The sequence below is a fragment of the Salmo salar genome, chromosome 03 (genome assembly GCF_965601325.2).
Source record: "Salmo salar chromosome 03, fSalSal1, whole genome shotgun sequence".
NCBI classification, from domain to species: Eukaryota; Metazoa; Chordata; class Actinopteri; order Salmoniformes; family Salmonidae; genus Salmo; species Salmo salar.
The window spans coordinates 429,853-442,500 of NC_138293.1; the positions used below are offsets into that span (position 1 = coordinate 429,853).

General features: G+C 44.3%; 1 protein-coding gene across 5 annotated transcripts in view; it reads right to left on the bottom strand.

Moving 5' to 3' along the window:
- Nucleotides 1–6,739: 6,739 nt before the first annotated feature.
- The window catches only part of myom1a (myomesin 1a (skelemin)), a 98,051-nt gene continuing 92,142 nt past the window's right edge, over nucleotides 6,740–12,648 (bottom strand). For 4 of the 5 annotated variants that reach the window (XM_082973161.1, XM_082973160.1, XM_082973158.1 and 1 more), the window contains 4 exons: nucleotides 10,483–10,519; nucleotides 10,163–10,185; nucleotides 9,998–10,053; nucleotides 6,740–9,575 (listed from right to left, as the gene is read on the bottom strand). In XM_082973161.1, coding sequence (XP_082829287.1) covers nucleotides 9,318–9,575; nucleotides 9,998–10,053; nucleotides 10,163–10,185; nucleotides 10,483–10,519 — 374 coding nt within the window. In that variant the 3' untranslated portion in view covers nucleotides 6,740–9,317. The remainder of the gene's footprint in view (nucleotides 9,576–9,997; nucleotides 10,054–10,162; nucleotides 10,186–10,482; nucleotides 10,520–12,648) is intronic. The other variant, XR_014391813.1, reaches the window with a different exon arrangement.

Consider the following 12,648-nt stretch of genomic DNA (forward strand, 5'->3'; position numbering starts at 1 on the left):
AATACAACAGGTGTAGTAGACCTTACAGTGAAATGCTGAATACAACAGGTGTAGTAGACCTCACAGTGAAATGCTGAATACAACAGGTGTAGTAGACCTTACAGTGAAATGCTGAATACAACAGGTGTAGGTAGACCTTACAGTGAAATGCTGATTACAACAGGTGCAGTAGACCTTATAGTGAAATGCTGATTACAACAGGTGCAGTAGACCTTACAGTGAAATGCTGAATACAACAGGTGTAGTAGACCTTATAGTGAAATGCTGAATACAACAGGTGTAGTAGACCTTACAGTGAAATGCTGAATACAACAGGTGTAGTAGACCTTATAGTGAAATGCTGAATACAACAGGTGTAGTAGACCTTACAGTGAAATGCTGAATACAACAGGTGTAGTAGACCTTACAGTGAAATGCTGAATACAACAGGTGTAGTAGACCTTATAGTGAAATGCTGAATACAACAGGTGTAGTAGACCTCACAGTGAAATGCTGACATACGAGCCCCTAACCGACAGTGCAGTTGAAAAAAATATGGATAAGAATAAGAGATAAAAGTAACAAGTAAATGAAGAGGAGCAGTAAAAAGTAACAATATATACAGGGGGTACCGGTACAGAGTCAATGGGGAGGCTATATACAGGGGGTACCGGTACAGAGTCAATGTGTGGGGGCACCGGTTAGTTGAGGTAATATGTACATGTAGGTAGAGTTATTAAAGTGACTATGCATAGATGACAACAGAGAGTAGCAGTGGTGTGGAGAGGGGGGGGGGGGGGCAATGTAAATAGTCTGGGTAGCCATTTGATTAGATGTTCAGGAGTCTTATGGCTTGGGGGGGTAGAAGCAGTTTAGAAGCCTCTTGGACCTAGACTTGGCGCTCCGGTACCGCTTGCTGTGTGGTAGCTCAACGTGTTCATTGCCTCAATGTGTGGATTGAGAAATCAAATGGAACCCTGTTTACTGTATAGAAAACAAACAGACAGAAATACAGGGGGACAGCTTCCACCCTGAGCCATTAAAAAGAGGACTTCCTAGAAGCCAGTTTTTCAGACTGCGCCGTATATGCCACTCCACAGATGATTGTCTAGAAAAAGCAGCGGAGAGTTTCTAAGAAGAGGCTATTTGCCACAATGTGTGGATGAAGCTCTTAATTTGGCATTGGGAAAAACATGAGATGAACTGCTACAAAAAAAAACCTGCTAAAGCTAAAGAACTGTTCACCACTTTGAACTCGCGAAAAATGGGAGATGCGATCAAGAAACACTGGCATATTTATCATCGGACCCAGTTTTGACAGATTAATTAAAAATCACCACTTATTGTGTATAGGAGAGGTCGCAATTTACGCGATAAATTGGTTCATGCCAACTGCCAGCCACGTAAGAAAATCAGCCAGGCTCTTTTACACCCTCTACCAAATGGTAGCTATAAACGCAGAGGATGCGCACAGTGCAACAATTTGATGAAGTGTAAATATTTCTGCCACCCATATACAGGAAAACGTTTCCAAACAAATGACATTATTACGTGTTCCACCACCCATGTTATTTGCATTATTAAATGTCCATGTTGGCTCTGCTATGTCGGTAAGACCTCCCGCTCTCTCAAACAGAGAATTAGTGAACATAAAAGTTCAATCAGGCGAAACGACAGGGATTATCCAGTCGCAGTACATTTTAATGACCTAAAACATGACATTTCTACCTTTAGATTTTGTGACATAGAGAAAGTTAAGATATCAGACAGGGGAGGTGATATTAATAATACTCTGAGTAAAAGAGAATGTTTTGGGAATTTCACCCTCCAGACATTATTTCCTAAAGGACTCAATGATGAAATGCCTATGTATGTTATGTATGTTATGTTGTAAATTTGAACATTAATTATGCCCCTATTTCAGATTACTCTGATGTTTTTCTCACGCTGCACCCAATGATTTTATGAAAACTTGCTCGGTAGGTCGATGTCCTCATTGTAGTTTTACAGACGTGTTTAATACGTCTTATGTACACACTTTAGTTGAATATTTATGAAATGCATATTGTTATATTTGGTAGCACTTATTTGTTTTTCCTTCGCCTCCAACCCCTTTCGAACGGATGTGGGTGGGGCTAGGTCTACATAGGGTGCTGATTTGTTTTAGATCACAAAAGCTCTGACGAAGGCCGTGATACGTACAGCTTAAAGAATAGAATAATATTGAAGACATCAAAACTATGAAATAATCTTGTAGTGACCAAAAAAGTGTTAAACATGTCAAACATATTTTATATTTGAGATTCTTCAAATAGCCACCCTTTGCCTTGATGACAGCTTTGCACACTCTTGGCATTCTCTCAACCAGCTACACCTGGAATGCTTTTCCAACAGTCTTGAAGGAGTTCCCACATATGCTGAGCACTTGTTAGCTGCTTTTCCTTCACTCTGCGGTTCGACTCATCCCAAACCATCTCAATTGGGTTGAGGTCGGGGGGATTGTGGAGGCCAGGTCATCTGATGCAGCACTTCATCACTCTCCTCCTTGGTCAAATAGCCCTTACACAGCCTGAAGGTGTGTTGGGTCATTGTCCTTAGAAAAACAAATGATAGTCCACCTAAGCCCAAACCTGATGGGACGGCGTGTCGCTGCTGAATGCCGTGGTAATCCTTCTAACCCCCCCCCGTAAAAGATTTAGATGCACTATTGTAAAGTGGTTGTTCCACTGGATATCATAGGTGAATGCACCAATTTGTAAGTCGCTCTGGATAAGAGCGTCTGCTAAATGACTAAAATGTAAATGTAAAAAATGTGGTAGCCATGCTGGTTAAGTGTGCCTTGAATTCTAAATAAATCACAGACAGTGTCACCAGCAAAGCACCCCCACATCATAACACCTCCTCCTCCATGCTTTATGGTGGGAAATACACATGCAGAGATCATCCGTTCACCCACACCGTGTCGCACAAAGACACGGCGGTTGGAACCAAAAATCTCAAATTTGGAAACCTTTCCACCGGTCTAATGACAATTGCTCATGTTTCTTGGCCCAAGCAAGTCTCTTCTTCTTATTGGTGTCCTTTAGTAGTGGTTTCTTTGCAGCAATTCGACCACGAAGGCCTGATTCACACAGTCTCCTCTGAACAGTTGATGTTGAGATGTGTCTGTTACTTGAACAACATGAAGCATTTACAATGGCTTGTGAAAGTATTCACCCCCTTGGCATTTTTCCTATTTTGTTGCCTTACAACCTGGAATTAAAATATATTTTTTGGGGGGGTTTGTATCATTTGATTTACTCAAAATGCCCACCAATTTTAAGATGTAAAATATGTTTTGTGAAACAAACAAGAAATAATACAAAAAAAAACTGAAAACAGAAGAAAAAAACAGAACCCAAAGTCAATAAAAGAGACTGTTCTTCTCTGAGTCACAGTCTGCACTGCTGACTCTCTCTCTGTTCTCATCCTCCTAGATCTATCCACTGCCTTTGAAAACCGTGAACCATCAGACCTCCTCTCCACCCATTCATTTCTATGTGAAGTCTCAACAGCGCGTTGAACATTTACATTTTAGTTATTTAGCAGACGCTCTGGATAAGAGCGACTTACAGTAGTGAATGCATACATTTCATTTAATGCATTTTTTTTTTTACATTTTTTTTCCGTACTGGTCTCCCGTGGGATCAAACCCACAACCCTGGCGTTGCACACACCATGCTCTACCAACTGAGCCACAGGGAAGCCAAATGAAGTCTGTTAAAGTGATACTCCAGAACTTTTGTACAATTTCAGCCAGTAGTTTTGAAAGTGGTGCTCACAAGCCAAAACGAGCCCCCGTTTTTTGTGTACTATGTCATCCATTTCATATACTGTAGTTTATAAGCATTTCGCTACACTCGCAATAACATCTGCTAACCATGTGTATGTGACCAATAATATTTGATTTGATGTATTTTGTTGTTGATGTGCAATTCATATGATATGTTACGAATCCAATTAGTACCATATATATGAATTTGTTGTGCTTAAAATCCTCTTTGGTCTAGGCGTGCCACTAGCGCCCCACCTTGACAACATCCGGTGAAATTGCAGAGTGCGAAGTTCAAAATACAAAATTCGTAATATTAAACATTCATGATAATACAAGTGTCTTACATCGTTCCAGGTCCCAGCTACATAAGAAATGGTTGTTTTGTTCGATAAAGTCCTTGTTTATATCCCAAAAAAAGTAAGTTTAGTTGGCATGCTTGATTCAGTAATCCACCGGTTTCCCTCCTTCAAAATGCATTCAAATGAATCCCAAAAGTTACAAATAAAGTTCATCCAAACAAGTCAAACAACATTTCTAATCAATCCTCAGGTACCCTAATATGTAAATAAAAGATACAATTTAGGACGGAGAATAGTATGTTCATTACCAGCGATAAATAACAAAGTGTGAGCCCTCATCCACGCGGGCCACAATACTACAGCCAAAATGGGAGCCACCTACAAATTCTAGCTCATTTTTTCAAAAAACAAGCCTGAAACTCTTTCTAAAGACTGTTGACATCTACTGGAAACCCTAGGAACTGCAATCTGGGAGGTATTCCATTGATTTTCCCATAGACAGCCATTTCAATGAGTGGTGAGCTCAAAAAAAATATTTTCCGGATGGTTTCTCCTCTGGATTTTGCCTGCCATATCAGTTTTGTTATACTCACAGACATTATTATAACAGTTTTAGAAACTTTTGAGTGTTTTCTATCCAATACTACCAATTATATGCATATCCTAGCTTCTGGGACTGAGTAACAGGCAGTTGACTTTGGGCACCTCAGTCATCCAAACTTCCGAATACTGCCCCCTATCCCGAAGAAGTTTTAAGATCCCAGACTCTATCTTTAAGATGGCGTCTCATGGAGACATAGCATGCCCGTTTGAGCTACTCCATGAAGTGATGTTGCAGGCTAGCTCAGTGTTGCCACCTCTCATTGAGTAACTCAAGTTGAAGGCCGACCAGGGTACTGCAGGCTGCCATTAGCAACAAATGTATACTTCTTCTGTGTGCGATTTTCAAATAATTGGTTGAAGGACATACAGTACATCTGGGCCCTCATTTATAAAATGGACTTATGATCAATTTTGATCTTAAGTAGACTTACGCAGAAAATCACATAAGTAGGTATTTATAAAACCTTACTTTGACGTGGAAATTATCTTATCTCTATGCAAAGTCTAAACTTGACGTAAGGGATTTTCCTGCTGGTTATGTAGTGGTTTTGCAGTTTGGGACGCATATGCGTCCAAGCCAGTGGTGAACTTTGCATTGGCTTTATGAACAATTTGTTAGGAATTATCAATTAAAGGTGTGAGGAATTAATTTCCAGACGCAAGGTGTTTTGAATTAAAAACAGGATGTGATGTTCTATTAATAGTGTGTCAAATTAGAAAAAAGTAACCATGGCTGTTCTTATTGGAAGACATTGAACCTGCTTTTAGAAAGGAGAGAGTTTTCAGAGACCGGAATTACTTGTATGCATGGCTTATAAATCGCTATCCTCTCCCAATAAATGTTCTGTTAGAATTGAAGCGGATTTAGCCCCTAATCTGGAAAGGAAGACACGCTGTGATCATGCCATTCCGGTATCTGTCCAAGTGCTGTTCACTCTGGGATTCCTCGCTACTGGGACATTCCAGAGGGAAATGAGTGACAGGTCGGGTATATCACAGCCGTCATTCAGCCGCATCCTGCCACAAGTGATCGAAGCAATTCTACGCATATTGTCCACGAGATACATTAGTTTCCCATTTACAGCCCACATCAAAGCCCGAGTTTGTCCGCTCATTTAATTTCCCAGGGGTCATAGGTGCAGTTAACTGCACGCATATTGCCTTACGCTCACCGTCTGTAGATGAACTTGTATATGTTAACAGGAAGAATTTCCATTCATTGAATGTTCAGATCATCTGCGATGCCCGTATGCAACTACTCAACGTATGCTGTAAGTGGCCAGGGTCTACGCACGACTCATTCATTCTGCGCCACAGCAGAGTAGGCCTGCGTCTAGAAGCTGGTGAGCGTGGAGGCGGTGGCTTCTCTGTGAGTACTTTTCTTCCAGTGTATAATAGCCTATTAACCCGTGGAAAATAATGTAACACAATTACCCCATTAGGTGACCGGGCCTATCCACTGAAAACTCCCTATGCCGATCCCCGAACAGCAGAGGAAATGCGTTGCAATTTGGCGCAGGGCAGAACAAGGTCGGTTGTGGAGTGCACCATCAGACTGCTGATCCATTTTAAGTTAATTTTAGATTTATAGATCACAGGTGCAAAAAGTTACAAATGTGCTTCGTAGGTTTTTTTATGCTTTGTATCTTTTATGAATCGAACGTAAGCACAACATCAGAAATGATCTAACGACTAAGTTCAAGTATAAATCTAAGAACATTTTTATGAGGTCCCTGGTGTCTTATTGGTATCAAGATTGTCTTCGAGACATTTTGTTTTTTATTTACACGAAGACTGACCATGAAGATTGTTGTTTTTCCATTCACTATGATCGGGGATCCTATTTTCTGTAAACAGTTCCAGTAGTGCCGCGGTCGGCCTTGAACTTTGGGTCAGTCGCTCTCCGTTGCCTCACATTCATAACATGAAAACATCCTGCTTATTATGCTAGACAAACAGACAGTTCTGTCCTGAGTGGACTTGGCTATGGTAGTCGATAGAATCTATACTAACATCCATCTACTATTGTATGAAGATGAGGAGAGACAGTGAGTAAGATCCTTTATTAACACAGGGACAAGGGTCATGAGGAGGAGAGACACAGGGACAAGGGTCATGAGGAGGAGAGACAGTGAGTAAGATCCTTTATTAACACAGGGACAAGGGTCATGAGGAGGAGAGACAGTAAGATCCTTTATTAACACAGGGACAAGGGTCATGAGGAGGAGAGACACAGGGACAAGGGTCATGAGGAGGAGAGACAGTGAGTAAGATCCTTTATTAACACAGGGACAAGGGTCATGAGGAGGAGAGACAGTGAGTAAGATCCTTTATTAACACAGGGACAAGGGTCATGAGGAGGAGAGACACAGGGACAAGGGTCATGAGGAGGAGAGACAGTAAGATCCTTTATTAACACAGGGACAAGGGTCATGAGGAGGACAGTAGGTTATTATTTTCAATGAACACAAAAGGTTGCTCTCACAACGATCTTTGACATCATTCTGTTACCTTCTTTAGCTTCCTACTTCACCTTCCTTTCTTCAGTGTCATGTCAGAACACAATGTATATTGTATAGCGTCATGTCAGCCTATACAAATCTGATTCTATGGACAAACTGGTAATAAATGCCTCCAGAAGTAAGCTTTTTTGTGTGTGTGTGCATGTGGGTACCATTGTGTGCCAGTGTGTATCCAGGCCTGATGCTGTGTGTCAGTGTGCCCGTGTGCTGTGTATCCAGGCCTGATGCTGTGTGTGCCAGTGTGTGCCAGTGTGTGCCAGTGTGTATCCAGGCCTGATGCTGTGTGTGCCAGTGTGTGCCGGTGTGCTGTGTATCCAGGCCTGATGCTGTGTGTGCCAGTGTGTGCCAGTGTGTGGCAGTGTGTGCCAGTGTGCTGTGTATCCAGGCCTGATGCAGTGTGCCAGCCAGAACCAGTTTCACGCTCGGCTCACATAAACACACTAGAGATACAGGACTATACAGAAACACAATGAGAAGGCGTCCCAATGGCTCCCCATTCCCTATACAGCGCACTACTTTCGACCAGGGCCCATGGGGAATAGGGTGCCATCTGAGATGCCTACACAGACTGCCTGCTGGGCCTTTACTTCCTTAACAATCCAGTCTCCTCTGACCTCTGACCTCGGCTGTAATATGTTGTGGTTTTCTGACTCTTCTACATGTTGGAAAGTTCCAGTCAGAGTTCAAATTTTAGTCCAATGTATTTCTAAAGTGGAACCCACAGTAATGTCGTAGTAACAGCAGGTAAGAGAGTAACAGCTGAAAGCAGCAGACAGACAAGTCAACCATCTCCTGGTTGGATACAACAAACATCCTGACATCTACAAACAGACGACAAACCAAGCAGCAACAACAGTAGAGAATAGCACTATGATCCTTCTGAAGGGTGAAACTCCCAGCTGTTTATCCCAGCTGTTTATCCCAGCTGTTTATCCCAGTGTTTATCCCAGCGTTTATCCCAGTGTTTATCCCAGCTGTTTATCCCAGTGTTTATCCCAGTGTTTATCCTAGTGTTTATCCCAGTGTTTATCCCAGTGTTTATCCCAGTGTTTATCCCAGCTGTTTATCCCAGCTGTTTATCCCAGCGTTTATCCCATCGTTTATCCCAGCTGTTTATCCCAGCTGTTTATCCCAGTGTTTATCCCAGCTGTTTATCCCAGTGTTTATCCCGCTGTTTATCCCAGTGTTTATCCCAGTGTTAATCCCAGCTGTTTATCCCAGCTGTTTATCCCAGTGTTTATCCCGCTGTTTATCCCAGTGTTTATCCCAGTGTTTATCCCAGCTGTTTATCCCAGCTGTTTATCCCAGCTGTTTATCCCAGTGTTTATCCCAGCTGTTTATCCCAGTGTTTATCCCAGTGTTTATCCCGCTGTTTATCCCAGCTGTTTATCCTAGTGTTTATCCCAGCTGTTTATCCCAGCTGTTTATCCCAGTGTTTATCCCAGTGTTTATCCCAGCTGTTTATCCCAGTGTTTATCCCAGTGTTTATCCCAGTGTTTATCCCAGTGTTTATCCCAGCTGTTTATCCCAGTGTTTATCCCAGTGTTTATCCCAGCTGTTTATCCCAGCTGTTTATCCCAGTGTTTATCCCAGTGTTTATCCCAGTGTTTATCCCAGCTGTTTATCCCAGCTGTTTATCCCAGTGTTTATCCCAGTGTTTATCCCAGTGTTTATCCCAGCTGTTTATCCCAGTGTTTATCCCAGCTGTTTATCCCAGCTGTTTATCCCAGTGTTTATCCCAGTGTTTATCCCAGTGTTTATCCCAGTGTTTATCCCAGTGTTTATCCCAGTGTTTATCCCAGTGTTTATCCCAGCTGTTTATCCCAGTGCTGACAGAGACAGATGGAGAGAAATCCATGATTCTTTCCAGGTTCATCATTTAGATTCAACACATCAGTATAAGACATGGTGCACTGAGAGGCTTCTGGTTTCAACATGACAGCAGAAGAATACGCACCAAGACCTCTCCGCAACAAATCTTTATCTCCTGTTCTCTGTTTACCATCATGCACTGGGGTAAAGAGCTTTGGAAATCGCCCTGTCATCCTTCAGCCTATTATAACTATTCCTCCCATTCCAACTCCATCCCTCCATCCCCATCTACTCTTTCTTCTTCTCTTCCTCTGGGATGTAGACGGACACGGTGAACTCTCCGGCCTCGGTTCCATACTTGTTCTTCACCAGGAGTGCGTACTTCCCCGAGTCGGTCGTGGTTACCGCGGCGATGGTGATGCTGGCGAACTTGCCGTGTTCAAACTTGAGGGCGTAGCGTTCGTCAGACACCAGCTCTCTGTCGTTCTTCATCCAGGTGACCTCGGGTGCAGGGTCACCCCACACGTTGCCTGTCAGGTTCAGAGACTGGAGAAGTGGGGAGGCATGATGTCAGCACAGTATCAAACACTGTTCCCTAACAAACATGCATATTCACATACAGACACGGAGGGAGAGGAGAGATGTGGGAAGTGAGAGTGAGCGTGAGAGACAGAGAGAGATAGTGAGAGACAGAGAGAGATAGTGAGTGTGAGAGACAGAGAGAGATAGTGAGCGTGAGAGAAAGAGGGAGAGAGAGATGTGGGAAGTGAGAGCGAGCGTGAGAGACAGAGAGAGATAGTGAGCGTGAGAGAAAGAGAGAGATAGTGAGCGTGAGAGACAGAGGGAGAGAGAGAGAGATGTGGGAAGTGAGAGCGCTAGAGAGAGACTTGCTTTGGAAATGTAAACACATGTTTCCCATGCCAATAAAGCCCTTTGAATTGAGAGAGGAGGAGAGAGATCCTAGTTACCTTGCCCTCCTGGATAGTGACCACATCTGGCAGACCTCCCACAACGCGGGCACGGTCTGCAATACAGGATACTCAATGTTAACACGCAAGGGCTCACAGTGTGCCATTCAGAGCAGGAAGAGAGAAAATGTTTCATAATATTGGAGAATATAAATAACCACTCACTTCTCTCTGCAATGGCAGCAGCCCTGAGAAAGACAGACAGACAGACAGACAGACAGACAGACAGACAGACAGACAGACAGACAGACAGACAGACAGACAGACAGACAGACAGACAGACAGACAGACAGACAGACAGACAGACAGACAGACAGACAGACAGACAGACAGACAGACAGACAGACAGACAGACAGACAGACAGACAGACAGACAGACAGACAGGAGGGTCAGGAATAACAACATCCACTGTGTCTGGCAGAACAAGAGTTCCACACTTCATAATGACAGAGCTAAAAGTCTGGTGTAGAGTTGATGAACTTACTTCAGCCTCTGGAACTCTACGAAGGCTTCCTCCCAGGCTGCAATGACAAACAACCCATTAGTGACCAGCTGCTAAACAGCCCTAAACCCAGCATTCAGCCTTCAGATGAAAGGAACAGCAAGCTAATGTCAGCTTGGGAGACAGTTATCATATCCTGGGCTGAAATAATGGCATTCAGAGCAGTCTGTTTACAGGAGTCTGCTGGATTCATTACTCCTGGGGTTGATTTCCGGACTTGTCTCTGTGCTGTTTGTTGCTACTTGGCTACCTGCCAAACTTTTAGTTTTTTACTTTTAAGTCTTTACTGAAGATCCATCTCTTCAGTAGGTCCTATGATTGAGTGTAGTCTGACCCAGTGTTGTGAAGGTGAACGACAAGGCACTGGAGCGAGGAACTGCCCTTGCTGTCTCTGCCTGGCCGGTTCCCCCTCTCTCCACTGGGAGTCTCTGCCTCTGACCATATTACGGGGGCTGAGTCACTGGCTTACTAGTGCTCTTCCATGCCGTCCCTGGGAAGGGTGCATCACGTCATGCCAGGATTTGTTTTTCTTCCCGCTATACTTGACTTAAGTCACTGACGTGATCTTCCTGTCTGGTTTTGTGCCCCCTTGGGCTCATGCAGTGGAAGGAGATATTCGTGGACTATACTCAGCCTTGTATCAGGATAGTAAGATGGTGGTCTGTTGATATCCCTCTAGTGGTGTGGGGTCTATACTCAGCCTGGTCTGTTGATATCCCTCTAGTGGTGTGGGGTCTATACTCAGCCTGGTCTGTTGATATCCCTCTAGTGGTGTGGGGTCTATACTCAGCCTGGTCTGTTGATATCCCTCTAGTGGTGTGGGGTCTATACTCAGCCTGGTCTGTTGATATCCCTCTAGTGGTGTGGGGTCTATACTCAGCCTGGTCTGTTGATATCCCTCTAGTGGTGTGGGGTCTATACTCAGCCTGGTCTGTTGATATCCCTCTAGCGGTGTGGGGTCTATACTCAGCCTGGTCTGTTGATATCCCTCTAGTGGTGTGGGGTCTATACTCAGCCTGGTCTGTTGATATCCCTCTAGTGGTGTGGGGTCTATACTCAGCCTGGTCTGTTGATATCCCTCTAGTGGTGTGGGGTCTATACTCAGCCTGGTCTGTTGATATCCCTCTAGTGGTGTGGGGTCTATACTCAGCCTGGTCTGTTGATATCCCTCTAGTGGTGTGGGGTCTATACTCAGCCTGGTCTGTTGATATCCCTCTAGTGGTGTGGGGTCTATACTCAGCCTGGTCTGTTGATATCCCTCTAGTGGTGTGGGGTCTATACTCAGCCTGGTCTGTTGATATCCCTCTAGTGGTGTGGGGTCTATACTCAGCCTGGTCTGTTGATATCCCTCTAGTGGTGTGGGGTCTATACTCAGCCTGGTGGTCTGTTGATATCCCTCTAGTGGTGTGGGGTCTATGCTCAGCCTGGTCTGTTGATATCCCTCTAGTGGTGTGGGGTCTATACTCAGCCTGGTCTGTTGATATCCCTCTAGTGGTGTGGGGTCTATACTCAGCCTGGTCTGTTGATATCCCTCTAGTGGTGTGGGGTCTATACTCAGCCTGGTCTGTTGATATCCCTCTAGTGGTGTGGGGTCTATACTCAGCCTGGTCTGTTGATATCCCTCTAGTGGTGTGGGGGCTGTGCTTTGGCAAAGTGGGTGGGGTTATATCCTACCTGGTTGGCCCTGTCCAGGGTTATTGTCAGACGGGGCCATAGTGTCGTCCCCCCTCCTGTCTCAGCCTCCAGTATCTATACTGCAGTAGTCTATGTGTCGGGGGGCTAGGGTCAGTCTGTTAAATCTGGAGTAATTCTCCTGTCTTATCTGGTGTCCTGTGTGAATTTAAGTATGTTCCTTCTTATTCTCTCTCTCCCTCTCCCGCTCCCCTCCCAGAGGACCTGAGCCCTAAGATCGTGCCTCAGGACTACCTGGCCTGGCTGTCCCCAGTCCACCTGGTCGTACTGGTGCTCCAGTTTCAACTGTTCTGCCTACAGCTAGGGAATCCTGACTTGTTCACTGGACATGCTACCTTATCCCGGACCTGTTGTTTTCGGCACTCTTTCTCTACTGCATCTGCTGTCTCGACCTCTGAATGCTCGGCTATGAAAGACCAACAGACATTTACTCCTGAGGTACTGACCTGTTGCACC